Raw genomic sequence first — 24,112 nt, forward strand, 5'->3', positions numbered from 1 at the left:
AAAGCCTAGACTGGGCATGGTGGTTCACACCTGTAATCCCAGCACTTTGGGAGGCTGAGGAAGGCAGATCGCTTGAGCCCAGGAGTTCGAGATCAGCCTGGCCAAAAGAGCGAAACCCTGTCTATATCAAAATTACCCAGGCTGGAGTGCAGTGGCATGAACTCAGCTTACTACAGCCTTGACCTCCCAAGTTCAAGCATTCTCCTGCCTCAGCCTCCCAAGTAGCTAAGACTAAAAGTGTGCACTGCCCAGAGCTAATATTTGTATTTTTAGTAGACATGCGGTTTCACTATGTTGACCAGGCTGATCTTGAACTCCTGACCTCAGGTGATCCGCCCACCTTGGCCTCCCAAAGTGCTGGGATTATAGGTGTGGGCCACTGCACCCAGCCCAACTTAACTCTTAAGAGTCATAAAAGTTCCACTGATGCACAGAAAATAATATGCAGAGAGATACAGGCTATGTGATTTACAGGATGCCTAAATTCTTTTGTTTCCATTTTCTGCTGCTGCTCTGCCATTAATCATTATTATTTAATAATAGCAAGGAATGCAAGATGAAAAAAGAAGTTAAAAGTTAAATCTGCAACTTCGCAATGTATATAACTAAACTGTAAAATGTTTGATGGGAGAGCTGACTGAAATAGAGGCCAGTTGAGGTTAACGCATTTTTTAAAATGTCCTGTTACTGTTAATAACAGAGTTGACTATAGAAAAGAACTCCCTTTGGCAGTCATGCCGATTTATGGAAGTAACTTACCTTTGTCCTGAAGCAGTTGCAATTGGTGATGGACCATTAGGGCCTCTTGGTTCTTCACAGGTACTCATTTCCATTATTACTTTATCCAGGGACTAATAAAAATGTTAAAATGTAAACAATTAGATATTTTATGCATATTATTAAAGTATTATTTAAGATTATTTCCTCTCTTTCATTTTTCTTTAGGAGGAAAGTAAACAGTAAGTGAGCAGAGTCATTTTAAGCGTCTCTCTACAGGTCTACAAAGACAAATGCCAAAAAAGACCACAAAGCACTCAATCAGTTCTCAAGGCATTCATTATCTGGTGGAAAAGCTGTGTATTACAGGTGTATGGGGGGTTGAATTTAAGATATAGTCATTAACTATTGAAATCATCAGATTTCATGAAAACGAAATCTCTAATCCCAGATGTATTATCCATTAATAAGATTATACATTAATAAATAGGATTGAACTTCCCCAAAAAGCTTATCCCAATCTAAAAGCTGAGACATAAGACACAAAACTATGGGAAATACGAAATAAGCAGGGAATGTTAAAAAAAAAAAAAGAAATGAAAGAAACACTTGAATCATGGAAAAGGTTCTTTCTCAGGGTAATACTTTTTTCCTTGAAGAAAGATCTAATGCCCTTAATAGTCATCACTAACACAACTCCAGTCATTCTTCATTCACTATTTCATATATAGCATTTACTATTATCTGAAACTGTCTTGTTTTATTTATATTCTTGATAATTATATTTTTTAAATGAAGGACAAAATGATAAATTTTCTTCAACTTTCCTTAAAAAGCAAAGTATATTAAAGAACATATTTCCTAACTTACTAGATCAGTAAAAGGAGAAACAAAGACAATCTGGATCAAATGTTATTGAAAGAATAATCCCATAGTACATCATCAAAGAGTTAAATGATGCAATAAAATACTATACCAATTTAGAAGACAGTATTCTAGGCCTGAAAAACTTTAAAGATGCTCCTATTTTGAGGTTAAAACTTCTCATTTAAAGGATAAGAAACCTAAGTCCTATCAAAATAAAATGAAAGCTTTTAATGAAATGGTGAAAAATCCAGACTATATTTCCATGAAACAGAAGATTACTATGAACAGAGTAATGTATATATATAAATGTATATATATATAAATATATAATGTATATATATATATAATGTGTATATATAAATGTTTATTTCTGAAGTGGTTTCAGAACTCACCAAACAGATGGGATGTGTTTTCAGTTTTGTCCATGGGATCTACAAATGAAAACATTTAACATGAATCATTAAGAAGAAAGTTATATAAATAGTAATCAACACAGGTGTTATATTAATATAGTGACAGACACACCAAATTATATAAAATCACTTTTATTAAATTACAAAATAAACTGAGCAACTCACACTTTTGAAATCAGATGTACTCATTTTATATAAGAAATTATTACTAGCTATATCTTCTCAGTCATCTTTTGAACAGAAATCCTAAGTTCTTTTTTCTTTTTTTTTTTTTGAGACAGTCTCCTGTTGTTTCATCACTATACAATTAATTCATGTAAACAAAAACCACTTGTACCTCTAAAGCCATTGAAATAAAAAAAAAAAACTTTACTAAAATAAAAGTGTCAACTCTTTGTAGATATTTAGGTTTACCAAGGATAGAACAAAAACTAAAAGTGACTATCAAAGGATATAGGAACTTTTTCTGATAGAACTAATAATCGTTTCTTAGGAACCCAAATTTCGGTTCTAGGAAACAAATCAGCATGCAATATTTCAATTAAGGAGACGACTTCGAGAAAACCTCATCTTTAAGACCAAGAGGTGACACAAATTGACATATGATTAAAGATAAGTAGAGGTCAGCTGGGCATGTTGGCTCATGCCTATAATCCCAGCACTTTGGGAGGCGGAGGCGGGTGGGTCACCTGGGGTCAGGAGTTCGAGACCAGGCTCACCAACAGAGTGAAACCCCATCTCTACTAAAAATACGAAAATAAGCCAGTTGTGGTGGCATGTGCCTGTAATCCCAGCTACTCGGGTGGCTGGGGCAGGAGAATGGCATGGATCTGGGAGGTAGAGTTTGCAACAAGCTAAGATGGTACTGCTGTACTCTAGCCTGGGTGACAGAGCAAGACTCCATCTCAAAAAAAAAAAAAAAAAAAAAAAAAGATTAAGTAGAATAGCAAGTTATAATAATAGGAATGATACTAATAGTAAACAGAACCCCTTAAAAATCTCAAAATGAAAAAGAAACTAATGAAGAAAAGAGATAAAATTCCAAATTTATTAATTCTCATGTCTTCATTTGAAAGAGTGTTTTATTCACTTTAAAAAAATTTTTTTTGAGACAGGGTCTCAGTCTGTCACCCAGGCTGGAGTGCGGTGGCACAATCATGACTCACTGCAGCCTCACCCTTCCAGACTCAATTGATCATCCTGATTCAGTTTCCCAAGTAGCTGGGACTACAGAAGCATGTGTTACCATGTTGGGCTAATTTTTTTTTTTTTTTTTTTCCAGTAGAGATACAGTCTCACTATGTTACCCAGGCTAGTCTCAAACTCCTGGCCTCAAGCAATCTGCCCACCTTGGCCTTCCAAAGTGCTGGCATTACAAGTGTGAGCTACCATGCCCAGCGACTCACTACAAGTTTATATTGTCCCAACTGAAAATAAAACTTATGAAAAAACTATCTTTGAACATGTATCAAATGGATACAATTATTTTATTAACAAATTAATAATTTTTAAATATTTATGAAATCACATTTAAACAAAAATTAAGATCTATAAAGTAGTTAATATACGCCTCTAAATAAAAGGCACATACATTTATGCAAAAGGTATCTTTCTTTCTAAATTATAGTAATAAAAATGTTTTTACAGAATTATCTAAAACTAAGTATTTTAAAAGATAGAGTTGAAATATAGAAAGAAAACATAAAAGGCCTTCCACAAATATCAAGCCACAGATAACAAAGTCTCACCCTAATGGACGCTTTATTACAAAAAACTTTGTTGATAGCAAGCCATGTTGGCAAATCCAACATATTCTGGAGCACTTCTTCATCCAACTCCAAATTCTTCAGTTCACCTTCTCCTTTAAGGGTACTTAGATTTATCTTGTCAGGAGATAAATTTTTGGTAAATCTGAAAGAGAATATATATTGACATTTATTTGTGTCAGTTACTGTAATCCAGAGTCATTTTTGCAAATATACAGAGCACTAAAAATGTAACAGCTATGGATGCAACCTAATGTCTATCAACAGATAAATGGATAAAGAAAATGCAGTACATATATACACAATGGAGTATTATTCAGCCATAAAAAAGAATGAGATCCTGTCATTTGCAACAACATGGATGGAACTGGAGGACATTACAGTTAAGTGAAACAAACCAGTCAGGGAAAGACAAACTTTACACTTGGTCATTTGTGGGAGTTAAAAACTAAAACAACTGAACTCATGGAGATCAAGAACAGAAATGATGGTCACCAGAGGCTGGGAAGGGTAGCGGCAGGGAGCAGGGGTGGGAATGGGTAGAGGGTACAAAAATACAATTAGGTAGAATAAATAAGATATTAATATGTATGGTTCTGTGTCCCCACCCAAATCTCATCTCCAATTGTAATGCCTACATGTCAGGGGAAGAACCTGGTGGGAGGTGATTGGATCATGGGGGCAGTTTCTCCCACGCCATTCTCATGATAGTTAGGGTGTGGGTTCTCAAGAGATCTGATGGTTTAAAAGCGTTTGGCAGTTTCTCTTTTTCTCTCTCTCTCCTTTTCTCTCTCTCTCTCTCTGTCCCTCACTCCCTCCCTCTCAATTAAACCTTTCTTCATAAATTACACAGTCTTACTCAGTCTCAGATATGTCTTCATGGCAGTATGAAAACAAACTAATACAGATATAGTATTCGACAGTACAAGGTGACTACAGTCAAAAGTAATTTATTGTACATTTCAAAGTAGTTAAGTGTATAACTGGAAAGTGTTTAACACAAAGAAATGATAAAGCCAGCCAGGCATGGTGGCTCACACCTATAATCCCAGCACATTAGGAGGCCAAGGAGGGCAGATCACTTGAGGCCAGGAGTTCAAGACCAACATGGCAAAACTCCATCTCTACTAAAAATACAAAAAATTAGCTTAGCGTGTTCCACATGCCTGTAATCCCAGTTACTCGGGAGGTTAAGGTGGGAGGATTGCTTCAGTCCAGGAGGTGGAGGTTGCAGTGAGCTGAGATTGTGCCACTGCACTCCAGCCTAGGTGACACAGCAAGGCCCTGCCTCAGAAAAAAAGAGAAAAAAAAAAGATTGGAAATAACTAACATAACAGTGAGCATTTTCCAGGGGTTTAGTGTGTTCCAAGCTCTTGGCATACATGCATGACTACTTCATTTAATTCCCATGATAACCTATTAGGGTCAGTAATAATTTTACCTCATTTTGTGAATGAGTAAACATAAGGAGAAACTTGAAGTTACTTGCCTAATATCACAACAATGATAACAATAAATTACCCATCTACTTTAAAATATGTTCATATACATTATTTTATTTATTTATTTATTTTGATACAGAGTCTCGCTCTGTCACCAGGCACCAGGCTGGAGTGCAGTGGCACAAGTTTGGCTCACTGCAATCTCCGCCTCCCAGGTTCAAGTAATGCTCCTGCCTCAACCTCCCAAGTAGCTGGGACTACAGGCGTGTTCCACCACACCCAAATTTTTGTATTTTTTAGTAGAGATGGGGTTTCACCACGTTGGCTAGGATGGTCTCAATCTCTTGACGTCGTGATCCACCCACCTCGGCCTCCCAAAGTGCTGGGAGTACAGGCGTGAGCCACCGTGCCTGGCCCATTACTTTATCTTTAAAACAACCCTAAAAAATAAAAAAATTACTAACTATGCCCAACAAATACTTTTTCAAAAGTGAAATAACTGAAAAAATTACTGGGTAACAAGAGTTAGTTTTTACTTTTTATGGAAATTAAATATTAAAGCAACAATATGTACTAGGTTACTTACATGCCCTACTTGTCAACAAGAATACCAATCAATAAACCCATGTTTCTCCAGTGACTCAAAACCAGAATTTCTTTTTTTTTTTTGAGACAGAGTCTTGCTTTGTTGCCAGGCTGGAGTGCAGTGGTGCAATCTTGGCTCACTGCAACCTCCACCTCCTGCCTCAGCCTCCAGAGTAGCTAGGACTATAGGCACGCGCCACTACACCCAACTAATTTTTTTGTTTTTAATAGAAATGAAGTTTCACCATGTTGGACAGGATGGTCTCAATCTCTTGACCTCGTGATCCACCCACCTCTGCCTCCCAAAGAGCTGGGATTACAGGGGTGAGCCACCAAATTCTGGCCCAAATCAGAATTTCTTTTTTTTTTTTTTGAGACGGAGTTTCGCTCTTGTTACCCAGGCTGGAGTGCAATGGCGCGATCTCGGCTCACTGCAGCCTCCGCCTCCCGGGTTCAGGCAATTCTCCTGCCCCAGCCTCCTGAGTCACTGGGATTACAGGCATGCGCCACCATGCCCAGCTGATTTTTTGTATTTTTAGTAGAGACAGGGTTTCACCATGTTGACCAGGATGGTCTCGATCTCTTGACCTCGTGATCCACCCGCCTCGGCCTCCCACAGTGCTGGGATTACAGGCTTGAGCCACCGCGCCCGGCCACAGAATTTCTTGAGCCAGATTCTATTTGGATTCATATCTTCTTACAAGATGTCAACTGAGAAATACAACGTTCATTTAACACATGTATTTGACCAATGATGCTGGGCTATATTATACTTGCTTCTGATCACGCTTGATTCAATACCATGAAGCTTTCTCATAGGCTGCCATTCCTAACCATAGAAAACAAACAAACAAACAAAAACCCTGCCACTTCCTTGAGGCAGAATATCAGAGCCAGAAGGAACATTAAGGAAGTATGTATTGAGAATTCATTATGCAGACACATACACTGGCAAGCAGCACACTCAAGGTCCCTGCCCTTGTGGAGTTTTCAGTTTAGTTGGTGAGAGACCAAATGGCACAACTAAGAGCAAATACAGTAGGAGTTCTAATCCAGAGCTTCTCTGAAACAGGGACTTTTGAGCTGGTACCTGAAGGATGAGAAAAAGTTAACTAGGCAAGGAAAAAAAGGGAGGTACAGAAAGGAAGTATTCCAAGCAGAGGAATAAAATATACAAAGGTTCTAAGACTGGAGGGAAAATGATATAAAATGGAACTGAAAAAATATTAGAAACACGGTAACCTATATATATATAATACTTATAGGAAAGGAAGGAAGGATGGAAAACAGACTAATCTGAGTAACTCAAATGGAACATTTGACTATATATCCTTAGTCTTGGGCATGGAGGAATATGGGGATGGAGGTGGTTAGTGGAGAAATCAGGCAACATCTTGACTGGGTATGTACAGGAACGTTCATTTCAAGGATACTTACAAGAAAGAAAAAGTAAAAATGATCTAAATGTCTCAAGAGGAATAACCCATCTAATTACAATACACTATTCTATTAATACATAGATATTAAGTAATATATGTTGTGAATCATATAAAGAAATGCTGATATTATAATGTCTGATAAAAATTCAAGACACAGGCCGGGCGCGGTGGCTCACGCCTGTAATCCCAGTACTTTGGGAGGCCGAGGCGGGTGGATCATGAGGTCAAGAGATCGAGACCATCCTGGTCAACATGGTGAAACCCCGTCTCTACTAAAAATACAAAAAATTAGCTGGGCATGGTGGCACGTGCCTGTAATCCCAGCTACTCAGGAGGCTGAGGCAGGAGAATTGCCTGAACCCAGGAGGCGGAGGTTGCGGTGAGCCGAGATCGCGCCATTGCACTCCAGCCTGGGTAACAAGAGTGAAACTCCGTCTCAAAAAAAAAAAAAAAATTCAAGACACAAAATTATGTGTTATAATTTCAAGTATGTAAAAAATGCATTACAAAATCCTGTGACTACTTATGGCTGGAGGAATTTTAGATTCTTTCATTTTTGTTTTTGAGATAAAGTCTCTCTCTGTTGTCCAGGGTGGAGTGCAGTGGTGTGATCATGGCTCACTGCAGCCTCGACCTCCCAGACTCAGGTGATACTCCCACCTCAGCTTTTCAAGAAACTGGGACCATGGGCATGTACCATCACGACCAGCTAATTTGTTTATTTAATTAAATTATTTGAGACAGGGTCTTACCCTATTGCCCAGGCTAGAGTGCAGTGGTTTGATCTTGGTTCACTGCAACCTCCATTACCCAAAAGGTTGGGACCATAGGCACATGCCACCATGCCCAGCTAGTTATTTTTTAAAGACAGGGACTCACTGTTGCCCAGGCTGATATCAAACCGCTGGGCTCAAGTGATCCTTCTGCCTTGCCTCCCAAAGCGCTGGGATTACAGGTGTGAACCACCACAGCCAGCCTAGATTTACTTCTTATTTACACTTGTCTGTATAAGTATTCCATAAGGAGCATATGTCACTTTTATAAAGACAAAAATTCAAGAGAAACACAAAAAGACTGGCCTGGCAAGGGCAAAAGTGAAAAATGACAAGGATTAAAATACAGGTAATTTAGCCAGGAGCAGTGGCTCATGCCCGTAATGTCAGCAGTCTGAGAGGCCAAGGCAGGAGGATCACCTGAGCCCAGGAGGTCAAGGCTGCAGTGAACCGTGATACTGCCACTGCACTCCAGCCTGGATGACAGAGTAAGACCCTGTCACACCACACACAAAGAATCAACAAGGGGTAAAATACTACCTACTGCTTACTATTTAACCCATAACTCAGATTCCTCATCTGTAACATGAAGATAATAATAGTATCTGCCTCACAGAGTTGTTTTAAGGATTAACTGAGTTAGAACATGTAAAATGCTAGTTATGATCCCCAATATGAGAAATAACTCAGCAAGTGCTAGCTATTATTAAGACTAAGATACAGGCTAGGCAGGTTGGCTCAGGTCTCTAATCCCAACACTCTAGGAGGCCAAGGTGGGAAAGTAAGAGGCCAAGAGTTTGACACTACTCTGGGCATAATAGTGACACCTTGTCTCAGAAAAAAGGAAGAAGAAAACAATTCCCATTATACAGTATTTCATGGTACAACATGAAAAACTAGATGTTACAGGGAATTTAACAATGTATGTTAAATTGTTTAATTAATAAACTTTAAAAGTAGGCACTCTTAAACTACAGATGGGCTTCAACGAGTCCACAATATTTTATCAGACTTTCATAGGGGGTTTTTGGACACAGAATAGGCTAAGAACCACTGCCTTTAGAAAAATGATTAATTTTAGCCACCCAGAAAATAAGTATTTTCAACACTGTAATTCAACATTTAATATTGTTATAATTCAATTATTTAGCTTGTTATTAATAAATACCTCTTGGAGTGGCTACCCAGTTAACAGTGATTCATTCTTCTCTGGGAAAAGATGTATACATAGGGGAAAGATACACATCTAAGATATTTTTTACATACTTCCTTGGTTATAGTGATTGATCTAAAGGTTGACATGGCATCTAGGCTAGTCAATCATATTTTTTTCTCCAGAAATTTGAAACAAATACACTACTTTAGGATCAAACTTACAAATTAACAATGGAGTGTGACTGAGAAACACATAGCCACGACATTTTAGAACAGACAGGTACTGAAAAGCTTCTTCTCCAACGTTTTGCATTCTCCTCAACTAGGCCCGACTCAAATCCTTAACATGAACCAGTAATTGAAATCACTAGCTAGTATAGTATCTCAAGACTGTGTGTTCCTACAAGGATGAAATTCTCATTATCATATGAAGAGTTTTTATAAGAACCAGTATCTTTATGCAAGCAAATTAATTTAACAGCTTCTGTTTGATTTTATTTAAAACAATACTTTCAGATGAGAAAATACCTTAAAACCACATTTTAAAGTCGTACAAGAGAAGATGTTTTCAGAAAGACTTTCCGAAATATGACAGACTGCCAAGTACTTTGGCTAGAATCACTAAGTTATTATCTGTAACTAATTAAATCCTTTCACATCCCACAGACCTCATCATGCAACCATAAAGATCCTTTCAATCAAAACTAAGAAACAGATCAAAGCTTTTCTACACAAATTCCCTATTTCCTCATTTTCTTCTTTAATCAACTACACTCCTGTCACTCCAGGTATACCTCTTTTAATACAACAACTCATTATCTGAGGTACTTCATTATCTGCAGGCTCACAAATGTTAATTAGTTTAGGGATTTTCAAATTTTTTTACATAACCTAAGGCAAGAAATATACTTTACATAACAATTTAGTAAGTACACAAACAAAAAAAACCCAAAATTTCATGAAGCAATATTTTAATAGTCTGATATGTTCTATTTTATTCTTTTAAAATAGTGATCAGCCCAGTGTGGTGGCTCATGCCTGTAATCCCTTTGGGAGGATTGGGAGCACTTTGGGAGGCTGAGGTGGGTGGATCACCTGAGGTCAAGAGTTCAAGACCAGCCTGTCCAACATGGTGAAACTATCTCTACTAAAAACAGCAAAAATTAGCCAGGTGTGGCCGGCACTGTGGCTCATGCCTGTAATCTCAGCACTTTGGGAGGCTGAGGCGGGCGGATCACAAGGTCAGGAGATTGAGATCATCCTGGCCAACATGGTGAAACACTGTCTTTACTAAAATACAAAAAATTAGCTGGGCATGGTGGCACACGACTGTAGTCACAGCTACTTGGAAGGCTGAGGCACAGGAATCGCTTGAACCCAGGAGGTAGAGGTTGCAGTGAGTGGAGATCGGGCCATTGCACTTCAGCCTGGTGACAGAGCAAAACTCAGTCTCAGAAAAAAAAAAAAAAAAAATTAGCCGGGTACAGTGGTGGGTGCCTATAATCCCAGCTACTTGGGAGGCTGAGGCAGGACAATCACTTGAGCCCAAGAAATTCTCTTCTGTTCCTATTTTGCACTCCAGCCTGGGCGACAGGGTAAGATAACGTTGCAAAAAAAAAAAAAAAAAAAAAAGGAAATTTCTTTTTGACAAAGAAATTTGTCAAAAAGTGTGCAAGACATAGAAATTGAAAACTACAAAATGCTGTTGCAAGAAATTGAAGATCTAAATAAATGAAGAAATAAAACATATTCGTGGATTAAACTCAATATTGTTAAGATGTCATCAATTCTCTCAAAAAGACAGATTCAAGGCAACCCTAAGCAAAACCCAAGCAGGTTTTTTTTGAGAGAAATGACATACATATCGATTCTAAAATTTTTATGAAAACGCAGAAGACCTAGAATATCCAAAATAACTCTGAAAAAGATGAACAAAGTTGGAAACATTATACTGCCAATTTCAAGACTTATCTAAAAGCTACAGTAATTAAGACAGTCTGATAACGGTGGATGTAAATAAATAATAAATAAGACAAAATACAGAGTTCAGAAATAGAGGGAAATTTATGGTTAGCTAATTTCTAACACAGGTGCAAAAACAAGTCAATGAAAATAATTATTTTTTTTTTGAGATGGAGTCTCGCTCTGTCACCCATGCTGGAATGCAGTGGCAGGATCTCAGCTCACTGCAACCTGTGTCTCCCAGGTTCAATTGATTCTCCTGCCTCAGGCTCCTGAGTAGCTGGGACTACAGGCACATGCCACCATGCCTGGCTAATTTTTTTTTTTTTTTTTTTTGGTATTTTTTAAATAGAGATGGGGTTTCACTGTGTTAGTTAGCCAGGATGGTCTTGATCTCCTGATCTCATGATCTACAGGTGTGAGCCACCTAGCCTGGCCGAAAATAATATTTTTAACAAATGGTACCAGAACAATGTCACAGCCACACGCTGGGGGTGGGGAGAGGGTGTGTGGCCAAAAAAACCTTGACCTTTACACCTCACCCCATAAACAAAAATTAACTCTAAATGATCACAGACCTAAATCTAAGAACTAAGACTATAAAACTTATTAAGAAAATATAGAAGAAAATCTTGGTGTCCTTGAGTTTGGTAGCTTTATTTAATGCAACAAAAAAATGCACAAATCATAAGAGAAAAAAAAATAAATTAGTCCATCATAATTAAAACCTCTGCCCTTCAAAAGACACTGCAACTACAGGGCAAACCACAGACTGAAAGAAAACATTTCCAAAGCATACATTTGAAAAAAAGACTTGTAACTACAGTATTTTTTTTTTAAATTCTTACAATTTGAAAATAAAACAATTCACTAGTAATAGGCAAAAGATTTAAAGGGATCCTGGAACCAAAGAAGACACAGATGGCAGATAGGCACTTGAAAAGATGCCCAACATTAGTTATTAGAAAACTGCAAATTAAAAACCACAGTAAGATATCACTACTTATCCACTAAAACGGCTAAATTAAAAAGGCTAACTATACTGAGTATTGGTGAAGATATGGAGCAAATGGAACTCTACTATACTTATTTGTGAGAATGTAAAATGAACAAGTTGAAACCACTTTGGAATTTTTTTTTAAGTGATACATGTACCTCGCATATACCCAATCATTCTATTACTAGGAATTTACCCAAAAGAATTAAAAGCTTATCTCCTTCATATGAAAGTATAGCACATACAATTATGTAAGAGAGAGAGAGAAAAGCCTATGTTCTTGTGAAGACTTATATATGAATGTTTATAATAGCTTTATTTCTAATAGTTGAAAAATAGACACAACCCAGATATCTATCAATAGGTAAATGGACAAATTGTGGCATATCCCAAGAGAATACTCAGCAATAAGAAGCTATGCACACAACAAAATAAATTAATTGCAAAACAATTAATGTTGAATGAAAGAAGCCAGAAAAAAAATGCATACCATATTATCTCATGTATATAAAATTCTAGATAATGCAAACTAACCTAAAGTGATATAAAGTAGATCAGAGGTTGCCCAGGAATGGGGCAGTAGAGTGAGGATTACAAAGAAGCCTGAGGAAATTTTTAAGAGTGGTAAATATTCATTTTCTTAATTATGGTAATGGTATTATGAGTACATACATATGAATAATGCATCAAGCCAGGCTCGGTGGTTCACGCCTGTAATCGCAGGACTTTGAAAGGCCAAGAGCAGATCACCTGAGGTCAGGAGTTCGAGACCAGCCTGACCAACATGGCGAAACCCCGTCTCTACTAAAAATACAAAAATTAGCTGGGCCTGGTGGCACTCGTCTATAATCTCAGCCACTCAGGAGACTGAGGCAGGCGCTGGAACCTGGGAGGCTGAGGTTGCAGTGAGCCCAGATTGCGTCATTGCACTCCAGCCTGGGCAACAAGAGCAAAACTCCATCTCAAAAAAAATTTTTTTCATCAAATTGTACACCTTAAATATGTGTAGTTTACTACATATAAATCAGTTATATTTTAATAAAGCTGTTCAAATGGGATACATACATACAATATATACATGCATGTATGTGCAGATGTACATAACTTAAAAAATAATGAAGTTAGCCAGGCATGATGGCGCCTACTTGTAATCCCAGATACTCAGGAGGCTAAGGTGGGATCACTTAAGCCCAGGAGTTCCAGACCAGCCTGAGCAACATAGTGAGACTCCATGTCAAATAATAAATGAAAATAAATGAACTTGTTAACTATTAATAAAATACAAGGGAATACAAATATATAAGGTATTAGAACTATGGCCTTTTGAAAATCATCCCATTGCATCTGCCATCTAATGAAGAGATTAGAAGCAATTTTAAGCTTAAAAAAAAGTAGAGCCATAGGCTGTCCTCATACTACAAAGAATTTCAAATAATTTAATCAACTTGCTCATTTTATAGGAGAGAATGTGAAGCCTAGAGTGGTTAAGTTAAATGCTGAAGGTCACACTAAAGTAGAGCCCAGGCTATAATCAAACCTGTACAATTGTAATTTAAGAGGTATTTCAGGATCAGTTACCATTCTATTATCATGCTGATAAATTTTCAATTCAACCATATTTACTGAGCATTGTAGCAATATACGGCAACTCTTACCCTCAAGGAGCTTTCAATGCACATTTTTAAGACTTAGCATATATTCCAGGCATAGACATTTATTTTTATTTGTTTTTCATAAACTCTGCCTTTGTAACTCCTAAGAAAACTAATGGTGTGCCTGTGATCCAATAAAACTTTGTTTCCAGAAACAGGCAGTGAGCCAAAGTAGGCCTTTGGAGCTGTGGCTTGCTCCCTGCTTTACACAAATCCCACATGCCCCACCCCTGATGAAAACTCTTCAAGAGCTCTCTTCTCTACTACATTTTGAATAAACCCCAAACTCCCCCAGGGCCCATAAGCCCCTGCACCATCTCCCTTAGGATCCCTTGCCTTCTTTCTGTCTGTTCCTAGAGAAAGCCAAGTTCTTTCTCACCTGAGAACAGTTGGACATGCAGTTCCCTGTGCCTGGCATGCTTTTCACTCTCCCATCTTTCCCATCTCCTAGGTTTACCCTAACTCATCATCCCTTCAGAGCAGATTCTCTCCTCTCTCCTCCTGTCCCATGCTCTGTTCGCTTCATCCACTTTGATCTTCGTGGTCTACCAGAATTTGCAATTATGTGCCTTCTCTCATGTTTGCCACTCCCCAACTCTAAGATCAGCTCCAGAAGAGCAGAGACCTTGTCCTCAGTTCCTAGCAGAGTGTCTGACAGATTGAAGGTGTTGTATATTCAACAAATATTTACTAAGGACCTACTATGTGGCAGGCACCATTCTGGGTGCTGGGAATGTATCAGAGAACAAACGGACAAAAATCTTTGCCTTGTAGGGCTTACTATAGTCAGGGCAGACAGAGCCAAAAACAATAAATAATAAATTTTTAAAACATATGGTATTTTAGAAGGAACTGAGTGCTGTGGTATATAGGGAAGCTCTCTAACCATGTTGTTCCTCTGCTCACACAGCAATAATCATCAACACAGAAAAAGTCTGTAACCATCTGTGTGGAGTTTTCTCCCCAACACACCAAGCAGTGGACACCAATGCCCTCCAATTCAGTTCAGACACTGTCTACCTGGAGATGGTATCAGATCCCACACCCCACATGGTGAAGGCTCAGTCTCAAGACTGCCCCCCACAGCCCTGGTCCTCCCCAACCAAAACTGTTACAAGTCCAGGTCTCCAGAACTTCTGACTGACAGGCTCTTTGGGTTCGATTAATGTCAAGGCATAAATTTTTAAATAAAACCTACAATGTTAATGGAACAAGAATCAAAGTATGCTCCCAATGGCTTAAACTGCCTTTTTTTAAAAACGCACTCTCAATTTACACAGAGTTTTTTTGGCTTGGTTATTTTTGTAGTTACTCGTGTAATCAAAAAAATCAATCTCATATAACCGGTTTTTCCAAATAAACATTTAAAGAATGAAAGACTCCAAACTGGCAGTCTGTGGGCTATGTTCTGCCCACAGATACTATTTGTCTGGCCCACACAGTGTTTTTAAAAATAGGAAAGCTTGGCATTGTGGCTTATGCCTGTACCCGCAGCACTCTGGAAGGCCAAGGCAGAGAGGCTGCTTGAAACCAGGAGTTCAAGATCAGCCTGGGAAACATAGCAAGACCCCATCTCTATAAGAATTTTTTTTTTTTTTAATTAGCCAGACATGGTAGTACATGCCTGTACACCTAGCTACTTGGGGAGGCTGAGGCAGGAGGATCACTTGAGCCAAGAAGTTTGAGGCTGCATCACCGGTAATCCTAGCACTGAGGGAGGCTGAGGCAGGAGGACAGCTTGATATCAGGAGTTTGAAATCAGCCTGGACATCACAGAGATCCTGTCTCTACAAAATATTTAAAAAAATAAAAATTAGCTGTGTATAGTGGCACACGTGTAGTCCTAGCCACTTGGAAAGCAGAGGCAGGAGGACTGTTTGATCCCAGGAGTTCAAAGCTGCACTGATTTACGATCACACCACTACACTCCCATCTGGATGACAGAGAGAGACCCTGCCAAAAAAAAAAGAGTGAGCAGACCTCACATTAAAATCAGGGCATTGAGGTCAGGCGTATTTACTCACACTTGTAATCCCAACACTTTGGGAGGCCAAGATGGGTGGATCACCTGAGGTCAGGAGTTCCAGATCATCCTGGCCAACATGGTGAAACCCCGTCTCTACTAAAAACACAAAAATTAGCCAGGCATGGTGGTGCACGCCTATAATTCCAGCTACGTGGGGAGACTGAGGCAGGAAAATCGCTGGAACCTGGAGGCAGAGGCTGCAGTGGGTATGGATCATGCCACTGCACTACAGCCTGGGCAACAGAGTGAGACTCCCATCTCAAAAAAAAAAAAAAAAAAAAAAATCTGGACATCAGGCTGGGTATGGTGGCTAGTGCCTAGAATCCCCACACTTTGGGAGGCCCAAGGCAGGAGGATTACTTAAGGTCAAGAGTTCAAGACCAATCTGGGAAACACAGGGAGACCCCATCTCTAGGAAAAATAAAACACAAGCCAAGTACGGTGGTGCACCTGTGGTCTCAACTACTTGGAAGGGTAAGGCAGGAAGATCACTTGCACCTAGAAGGTCAAGGCTGCAGTGAGCTGTGATCATGTCATAGCACTCCAGCATGGGTAACAGAATGAGACCAGGGAGGAGGGGAAGGGAAGGGGAAGGAGAAGTGGAGGGGAAGGGGAGGGAAAGGGGGAGGGGAAGAGAGAGGGGAAGGGAGAGGGGAATGGGAGGGAAAGGGGAGGGAATGGAATAGAATCTAGGCATCTAGATTTTATTGAAATACTCAAAGATCTGACACAACTAGACATATAACCTACATAGCAAAAAAACTGAGTGCCTACTACTTGCCAGTCACTCATTAGCCTCTTGGGAAACTTAAATAAGAAATAGTTACTGTTTTCAAGAACTTCACATTTTAATATTAGAAGCAAGCATATAAATAAATCACTGCAATTTGCTATGATTTTACTATGTGCTGGCTACTATGTGATAGATAATAAAAACGATAACAGGATAAAATGGAGGCACAACGAAAAGGCCAAAAAACAATTCTGTTAATAGTAAAGAAGATGTCCGAGCGCAGTGGCTCACACTTGTAATCCCCACACTTTGGGAGGCTGAGGTGTGAGGATCGCTTGAGCCTAGGAGTTCAAGAACAGCCTGGGCAAAGGAGTGAGACTATATATCTATTAAAATAAAGAAAATAGTAAAGAAGACTTTGGGAAGGCGTCATAAAAGTAGGCAGCACTCAAGCTATGTTTTTAAGAGTAAGTTTCTGCCAAGTGAATAAGGCAGGGAGAAGGACATTTCAGGCAGAGGCAGCAGCATGTTCAAGATTATAGGGTTACATACAGTAGGCACAGATGTAAGATAAGGCATCTGGTAGTTTGGAAAGAAACAATATGCCTTGAGAAGCCAACTGATGCCAGATCATGAAGCGCTCTTGTTTTCCATGCCAAGGAATATGGGTTTTATCCTTTACATCAGTGTTGTTCCCACAGTGTCCCTAAGAAGAATGCTCATGGTTCAGTCAACCCAGGTTCGAGGAGGAAAAAAAAAAGAAATATGGCAGAGGAACCACCCCCCACCCCAACAATTGCTGATTCAACCAGAGAGACTCTACTTTTGTCTATTTTACGTAGTAAATTTCTATTTTAAAATCTCTTTGGGTACAAAAATTCAACTGTTACAAACTTTATTAAAAAAAGAAAGCTTGAACAGGAGCCATTAAAAGATTTTTAGCAAAAAATTAAATGTTAAGATTAGCATTTTGGAAACATCTTTCTCTTAACAGTGCCAAGGATGGAATACAGAATATAAGACCCAAAGGACATGAAAACACTTAGCATTTAGTTGCAACAACTAATGTAATAAATAATTAATGAAATCTTATGAGGAGAGAGATTTAAATCTTACTGATAACTACTTTGTTCCAAGCAGCCTGCTCTATCCTAGGTTCAGGATAAAGAACCTAGTTATTTCAATAAATTATTTCAATAGTTATTTCAATAAAAAGTAATCATGACTGACAAAAACAGGAAGGTAAAGAAGAAAAAGTAATTAATCTTGGTAAATGACTTGAATAAACACATGGATAGGTATGGTTAAAACTTGGAATATAGTCATAACACTTCACCTTCAATAAGCTAAGCATAAACCAGGCCAGAAAAAAATATATGTTTTAAGGAGGTATAATCTAGAAAAAACAAAGGGCTACGGTTGTGACTACACTTCACCAGCATGTGTCTCAGAGGATTTGCGCGAGGTATACAGAAAATCAGAACCATCCTTGGAAGCCATTATAAACAACAAAAGACCTTAACTATTAATATACTAAAGTGAATCTCAAAGGTTGCTACCTGAGGTTAAAGCTTGATACCTTTCCCTTGGAATTTTGAGATCCAGGTTCCCAAATGAAAGCATGGAATCAACGCAGACAAGAACAGAAAACAGTATTTAGGTCACTAGACCTATACAATTGCTAGTTAGCATACAGCCAACAAGTTTATCAATTCTCCATTACTCTTAAGGTAAGTATGTAATAAGTTGCACAATTCTACTCGTGGTGTTTAATTAACAATTTACGACAAGACTTTTGGAAGTTTAAAGTATTTATGTAGATAAATTTCCCAAGAATTAGAAGTATTCAGTGATATGAATTTCTAGGTTTTTCACTGGTTTTATAACATAAGTGCTTTCCCTGATAACGAAATTTTTAAAAGAGCAGGAGAGGGTAGAAGAGAATAGGGTAAAACTCTTATACTCCTCAAAGATGAATCCTGGCAGAGTGTGCTGGTGTATACCTGTAATCCCAGCACTTTGGGAGGCCTAGGTAGAAGAACTACTTGAGCCCAGGAGTTTTGAGACCAGCCTGGCCAACACAGTGAGACTTCATTTCTATACAAATTTAAAAACTCAGCCAGACATGAGGTGTGTGCCTGTAGTCCCAGCTACTCTGGAAGCTGAGGCAGGAGGATCACTTGGGCCCAGGAGTTTGAGGTAACAGTGAGTTGTGACTGCACTCCAGCCTGGGCAACAGAGCAACACCTTATCCCTCAATCATCCCCCTGCCTCAAAAATAATAATAATAAATTCATTTGTACTGCTATTTGTGAGACTTATTTCAATCTCTTTGATAAAGATTATAACTAACATTAAATACACAAAATAAATTCTTAAATCCCTCAATGATGAATGAAAGAATTATTCAAAACATCCTCCTTATCAAACGAGCCTACGTACCTCACTAATTATATTAAACTAAGAAGCCCTACCCATTCATTTAAAATTAGACCAAATGCTAACTAGTATTTACAAATAGCTTGCAGGAAGTTAAAAAACTCTCCTGCAACATGAGAAAGAGCTGGTTATAACTTTAAATATGTTGCCAAATCTTATCTATTAGAAAAGACACTCTGATGACAGGAGAGACTCCGTCTAAAAAAAAAAAAAAAAAAAAAAAAAAAGAGAAAACACTCTGAGAGAGGAATTTTATGAGCTTCTAGCTACATAGTAAAGAAAATGTAATGAGTATCTGACTAAAACAGTAAGAAAATATTCTCAAAGTATCTTTATGTGGGGCATATTAAGTACTTGGATTTATAGAATGAAGGGTTGAAAAAAAAAAAAAAAAAGGATGGGGAACAGAAGTATTACCTGAGGGCAGGAAATTCAGAAAAAGGTCCCTATTCCTGGTGAAAGCAAGCAGTCAGTTGCCAGGGTTTCTTAGACTCCTCTGGTACTCATTTGGGTGATTATGCAATTCACAGCACACCAATCTCCACCACAGCCAGCAGGGAACGCTGCAGGGAATGGGTACACAGGGGACACAGAAGGGAGCAAGTTTAAGGGAAGGAAGAGGAAAGGAATGATGATAACAAAATTTAGCTGTGGTGCACTTTGGAAAAAAAATACAGTTGCATTTCACACTGGATTAACTAAAGGTAAACTGCCTAAATTCTAGGATGAATTAACCATCTAGGATTTTCTTCATTCTATCACTGTTATTACTACTCTCCAATTACATTCACATTATCTTTTTAATTTTATATTAAAATGTTAATTAACAAAAATGAGATACTATGTTGTAGAAGTTATACAAAGGCTGAACTGTATAATTTACATTAAATGAAATCAATTAAGATAAGCAATCTATAAAGCAAGCAATCTACACATACAGATTATCAAATTGGTTTAAGTGCCAAAAGCCCCACTTTTAACTGTAATCTTCATTTCACTGAGAATACTGAGGCATAAAGCTGCCCATAAAAAAAATCCAAAAACCAATGAGATATCCAGCAATAGGCCATATCTTTATACTCAAAAATAAATGGAAAAACTGTAGTATTCGTGGGGGGAAAAAAAGCTTTTAATCTAAATTTTCTGGATATGAGTCAACTAGTTAAATCTGCCAAAAATGTATTCAGGGCAATCAGTTTATGTTCTATGTATTCTATGGGGGACAAAGTTGTGCAAATTTGTTTCTCCAGTCAGTTAAAATTGTTTTTGAACAACTGTTATGTACTGCTGTCCTGTGACAGATGCTAAAGAAACAATGGTGAACAAGAGAAGCACAGTCCCTGGCTTCTAAAACATATCAGGGCGATTCTGTCCTTAAAGTGATGACTATCTATCACAACAAAAAAAGGAAGCATTTGTTTTAATAAAATAAACAGGATATGCTTTAAAACCTAAAGGACTTTTAAAATGGAGAAGACCAATGATTGGCCTCCTTAAAGCTATCCACGGAAAAGTGTACACTAAAATAAAGCTGAGAGAAGATGGCCTATTATGAAGAGATACAGAAAATTTGGCTGCAGGAATAAGACAACAAAAGATGGGTGAGAAACAAAGGAGAAAACTGTAATACTGGAAAGTTAAATTGCAATCAAATTTGGAGGACCTAAAAAATTACCCTTAACTTTTCTGGATATTAGCCATAAATATTTCCTTTGTATACATGCCCTAGTCCAGGAAAACAGATTTAATAACTATTTTATTACTCTCAAGCTGTCATTTATGTCCTTTATTTTTTTCTTGAGATGGACTCTTACTCTGTTGCCCAGGCTGGAGTACAGTGTGGCACGATCTTAGCTCATTGAAGCCTCTGCATCCTGAGTTCAAGTGATTCTCCTGCTTCAGCCTCCTGAGTAGCTGAGATTACAGGTGTGCACCACCACACCCAGATACTTTTTTTGTATTTTTAGCAGAGACAGGGTTTTACCATGTTGGCTAGGCTGGTCTTGAACTCCTGACCTCAGGTGATCCAACCACCTTAGCCTCCTAAAGCGCTGGAATTCCATGTGTGAGCCACTGCACCTGGCTTTTTTCATTATTTCTTCACAAGCTTCTCAGACATTCAGACCACCTCGGTCTCACTGTCTCTCTTTCTGTTAAGGTTGCATAGCGTTTTGCTTGTGACTCTCTCATAAGACTCACATTCTATCCTGAATTCTATTTATTCACCCATCTACCAGACTGTTTCCAGAAGACATTCCTATATCTTAATTTCATTTGTATATTTTACAGACCCTTCCTTAAGTACTGGTAGGAATGAACAATCTACTAATGGGGATAATCAAAATCATACTCAATACCTGCATTCTTTAAAAATATATCTTACATTTTATGGATGCCCTTCTTTATAGTGCAATTCAGTTATACATAAAATTGCAGCACAGCAAAAGTAACAAGTTGGGGCCAGGCACAGTGGCTCACACCTGTAATCCCAGGACTTTGGGAGGCCGAGGCAGGCGGATCACCTGAAGTCAGGAGTTCAAGATCAGCCTGACCAGCATGGAGAAACTCTGCCTCTACAAAAAATACAAAATTAGTCAGGTGTGGTGGTGCATGCCTGTAATCCCAGCTACTGGGGCAGGAGATCCCTTGAACCCAGGAGATGGAGGTTGCAGTGAGCTGAGATCGTGCATTGCACTCCAGCCTGCGCAGCAAGAGCAAAACTCCATCTCAAAATAATAATAATAATAAGTTAGAACAAAAACACAATCTAATATATAAAAATATTGGCCAGGTGTGGTGGCTCACCCCTGTAATCCCAGCACTTTGGGAGGCCACGGTGGGCGAATCACCTGAGGTCAGGAGTTTGAGACCAGTCTGGCCAACATGGTGAAACCCCATCTCTACTAAAAACAAAAAAATTTGCCGGGCATGGTAGCACACGCCTGTAATCCCAGTTACTTGGGAGGCCGAAGCAGGAGAATCACTTGAATCCAGGAGGTGGGGGTTGCAGTGAGCAGAGGTCATGCCATTGTACTTCAGCCTGGGTGACAAGAACGAAACCCCATCTCAAAAAATACATACATACATATACACACATATATACAGTTTTTTGCAAAATCTTAAAATCACTGAATTTTCTGGTGTCACAAAGTCTATTCCCAAATATTCATTCCTAACAACAAAAGTACACAGAAAAGATTTACAAATAGTTGCTCATACCCATAATCCCAGCACTTTGGGAGGCCAAAGAGGGTGAATTGCTTGAGTTCAAGAGTTTGAGAAAAGCCTGGGCAACATGGCAAAAACCCATCTCTACCAAAAATACAATAACTTGCCAGGCATGGTGGTGCACGCCTGTGGTCCCCACCACTTAGGAGGCTGAAGTGGGAGGATCGCCAGAGCCTGGGAAGTCGAGGCTGCAGTGAAGAGTAATCATGCCACTGCATTCCATCTGGGGTGACAGAGCAAGACCTTGTCTCAAAAATAAATAAATTAAAGTTTTAAAAAATAATTTTTTTTAATTTATTTAAAAAATTTTTTGGCTGGGCACAGTGGCTCATGCCTGTAATCCCAGCACTTTCGGAGGCTGAGGCAGGTGGATAACGAGGTTAGGTGTTCAAGACCAGCCTGGCCAATATAGTGAAACCCCATCTCTACTAAAAAAAAAAAAAAAATACAAAAATTAGCTGGGTGTGGTGGCATGTGCCTGTAAGTCCCAGCTACTTGGAAGGCTGGGGCAGAAGAGTCGCTTGAACCCAGAAGGCGGAGGTTGAAGAGAGCTGAGATTGTGCCACTGTACTCCAGCCCCGGCGACAGAGTGAGACATATAGACTACAGTAGAGGAAAACCTTTGATGCTATATTAGCAGTGGTAAAAAGAAGCCAGAGATCTCTTTCTTAACAGTATTTTTGGGTAGAAAAGGAATATATACACACAAAGTTCAAAGTCAGCCTAGTTGATGACTAATATGGAAATTCAAAATTTATATACAGCATTCATCATGGCAGGGAATAATCTAAAAATAAATCAATAAATTGTCAAACAAACTATCAGTAAATCTAATGTCTGAAAAACCAAACAATAAATTATATACTGAATCATATTGACTTCAATTTTATTTGAATGATTTGATTTTAATATGATAACTACTCGATTTTCACTTATGGAAATAGCCAAAAGTCTTTTACTTATAACATACATTCAAACTGAACTCCAGCCACTAATACTCACTGAAATACCAATATTTAATAAAACAATTATTCATCCTAAGCATATAATATGTAGAATTTAAAACACAAAATAAGAGATCAACTTATTTAAAAAGTGTTTAAACTGCAGTACCAAGGCAAAGTGTAATCCTGCAAAAAAGGAAAATTATTCAATAAAAAGAAAAAAATAGAGAAATTGTGTTGCCCTGCTAGTGTCTGAATATGGTTTATCTGTCCCCACAAAAATTCATATTGAAATCTGATCCCCAATTTGACAGTGTTGGGATCACGTGGGGCCTAGTGGGAAGAGTTTGGGTCAAACTCTTAACAAATTACCCAGCCTCAGGTAATCTTTTATAGCAATACAAAATGGCCTGGGGGTCTTGAAATGTGCTGCCCATGGAGGAGGACTATTATAGTGCATGCACTTAAAAGGAAAACAACAACAATACCAAAAAACCCAACCCTGAAAATTCATGTCACAATTCACTTTGCAATAATTATTTATTGCATAAGCCAAAGGATAACCACAAATATATGTTCATTGCTGTCAGACTAAAACATGTTAGTCTAAATTAGATGACAAATGAAAGGGAGGACATCTCCAATTAAATATCTAACATTCAGGCCAGGCGCAGTGGCTCAGGCCTATAATCTCAGCTCTTTGGGAGGCTGAGGCGGGTGGATCACTTGATGTCGGGAGTTTGAGACCAGCCTGGCCAACATGGTAAAACCCCATCTCTACTAAAAATACAAAAAAAAAGTTAGTCAGATATGTGGCAGGCATCTGTAATTCCAGCCACTCGGGAGGCTGAGGAAGGAGAATCACTTGAACCCGGGAGGCGGAGGTTGCAGTGAGCCGAGATCGGGCCACTGCACTCCAGCCTGGGTAACAGAGCAAGACTCTGTCTCAAAAAAAAAAAAAAAAAAAAAAAAAC

The 24,112-nt window shown here is 38.6% G+C and overlaps 1 protein-coding gene across 4 annotated transcripts in view; it reads right to left on the reverse strand.

Moving 5' to 3' along the window:
- Nucleotides 1-24,112, reverse strand: part of UHRF1BP1L (UHRF1 binding protein 1 like) — an 85,710-nt gene that overhangs the window by 53,989 nt on the left and 7,609 nt on the right. The window contains exons 2-6 of one of the 4 annotated variants that reach the window (XM_032298803.1): nucleotides 19,384-19,529; nucleotides 18,087-18,112; nucleotides 3,746-3,908; nucleotides 1,977-2,015; nucleotides 760-851 (exon numbers count right to left, since the gene is read on the reverse strand). In XM_032298803.1, coding sequence (XP_032154694.1) covers nucleotides 760-851; nucleotides 1,977-2,015; nucleotides 3,746-3,808 — 194 coding nt within the window. In that variant the 5' untranslated portion in view covers nucleotides 3,809-3,908; nucleotides 18,087-18,112; nucleotides 19,384-19,529. Of the gene's footprint in view, nucleotides 1-759; nucleotides 852-1,976; nucleotides 2,016-3,745; nucleotides 3,909-18,086; nucleotides 18,113-19,383; nucleotides 19,530-24,112 lie in introns of those variants that run through there. The other 3 variants (XM_032298795.1, XM_032298785.1, XM_032298813.1) reach the window with 3 other exon arrangements.

The sequence above is a fragment of the Sapajus apella genome, unplaced genomic scaffold (genome assembly GCF_009761245.1).
Source record: "Sapajus apella isolate SASKATOON/1434 unplaced genomic scaffold, GSC_monkey_1.0 scaffold2, whole genome shotgun sequence".
NCBI classification, from domain to species: domain Eukaryota; kingdom Metazoa; phylum Chordata; class Mammalia; order Primates; family Cebidae; genus Sapajus; species Sapajus apella.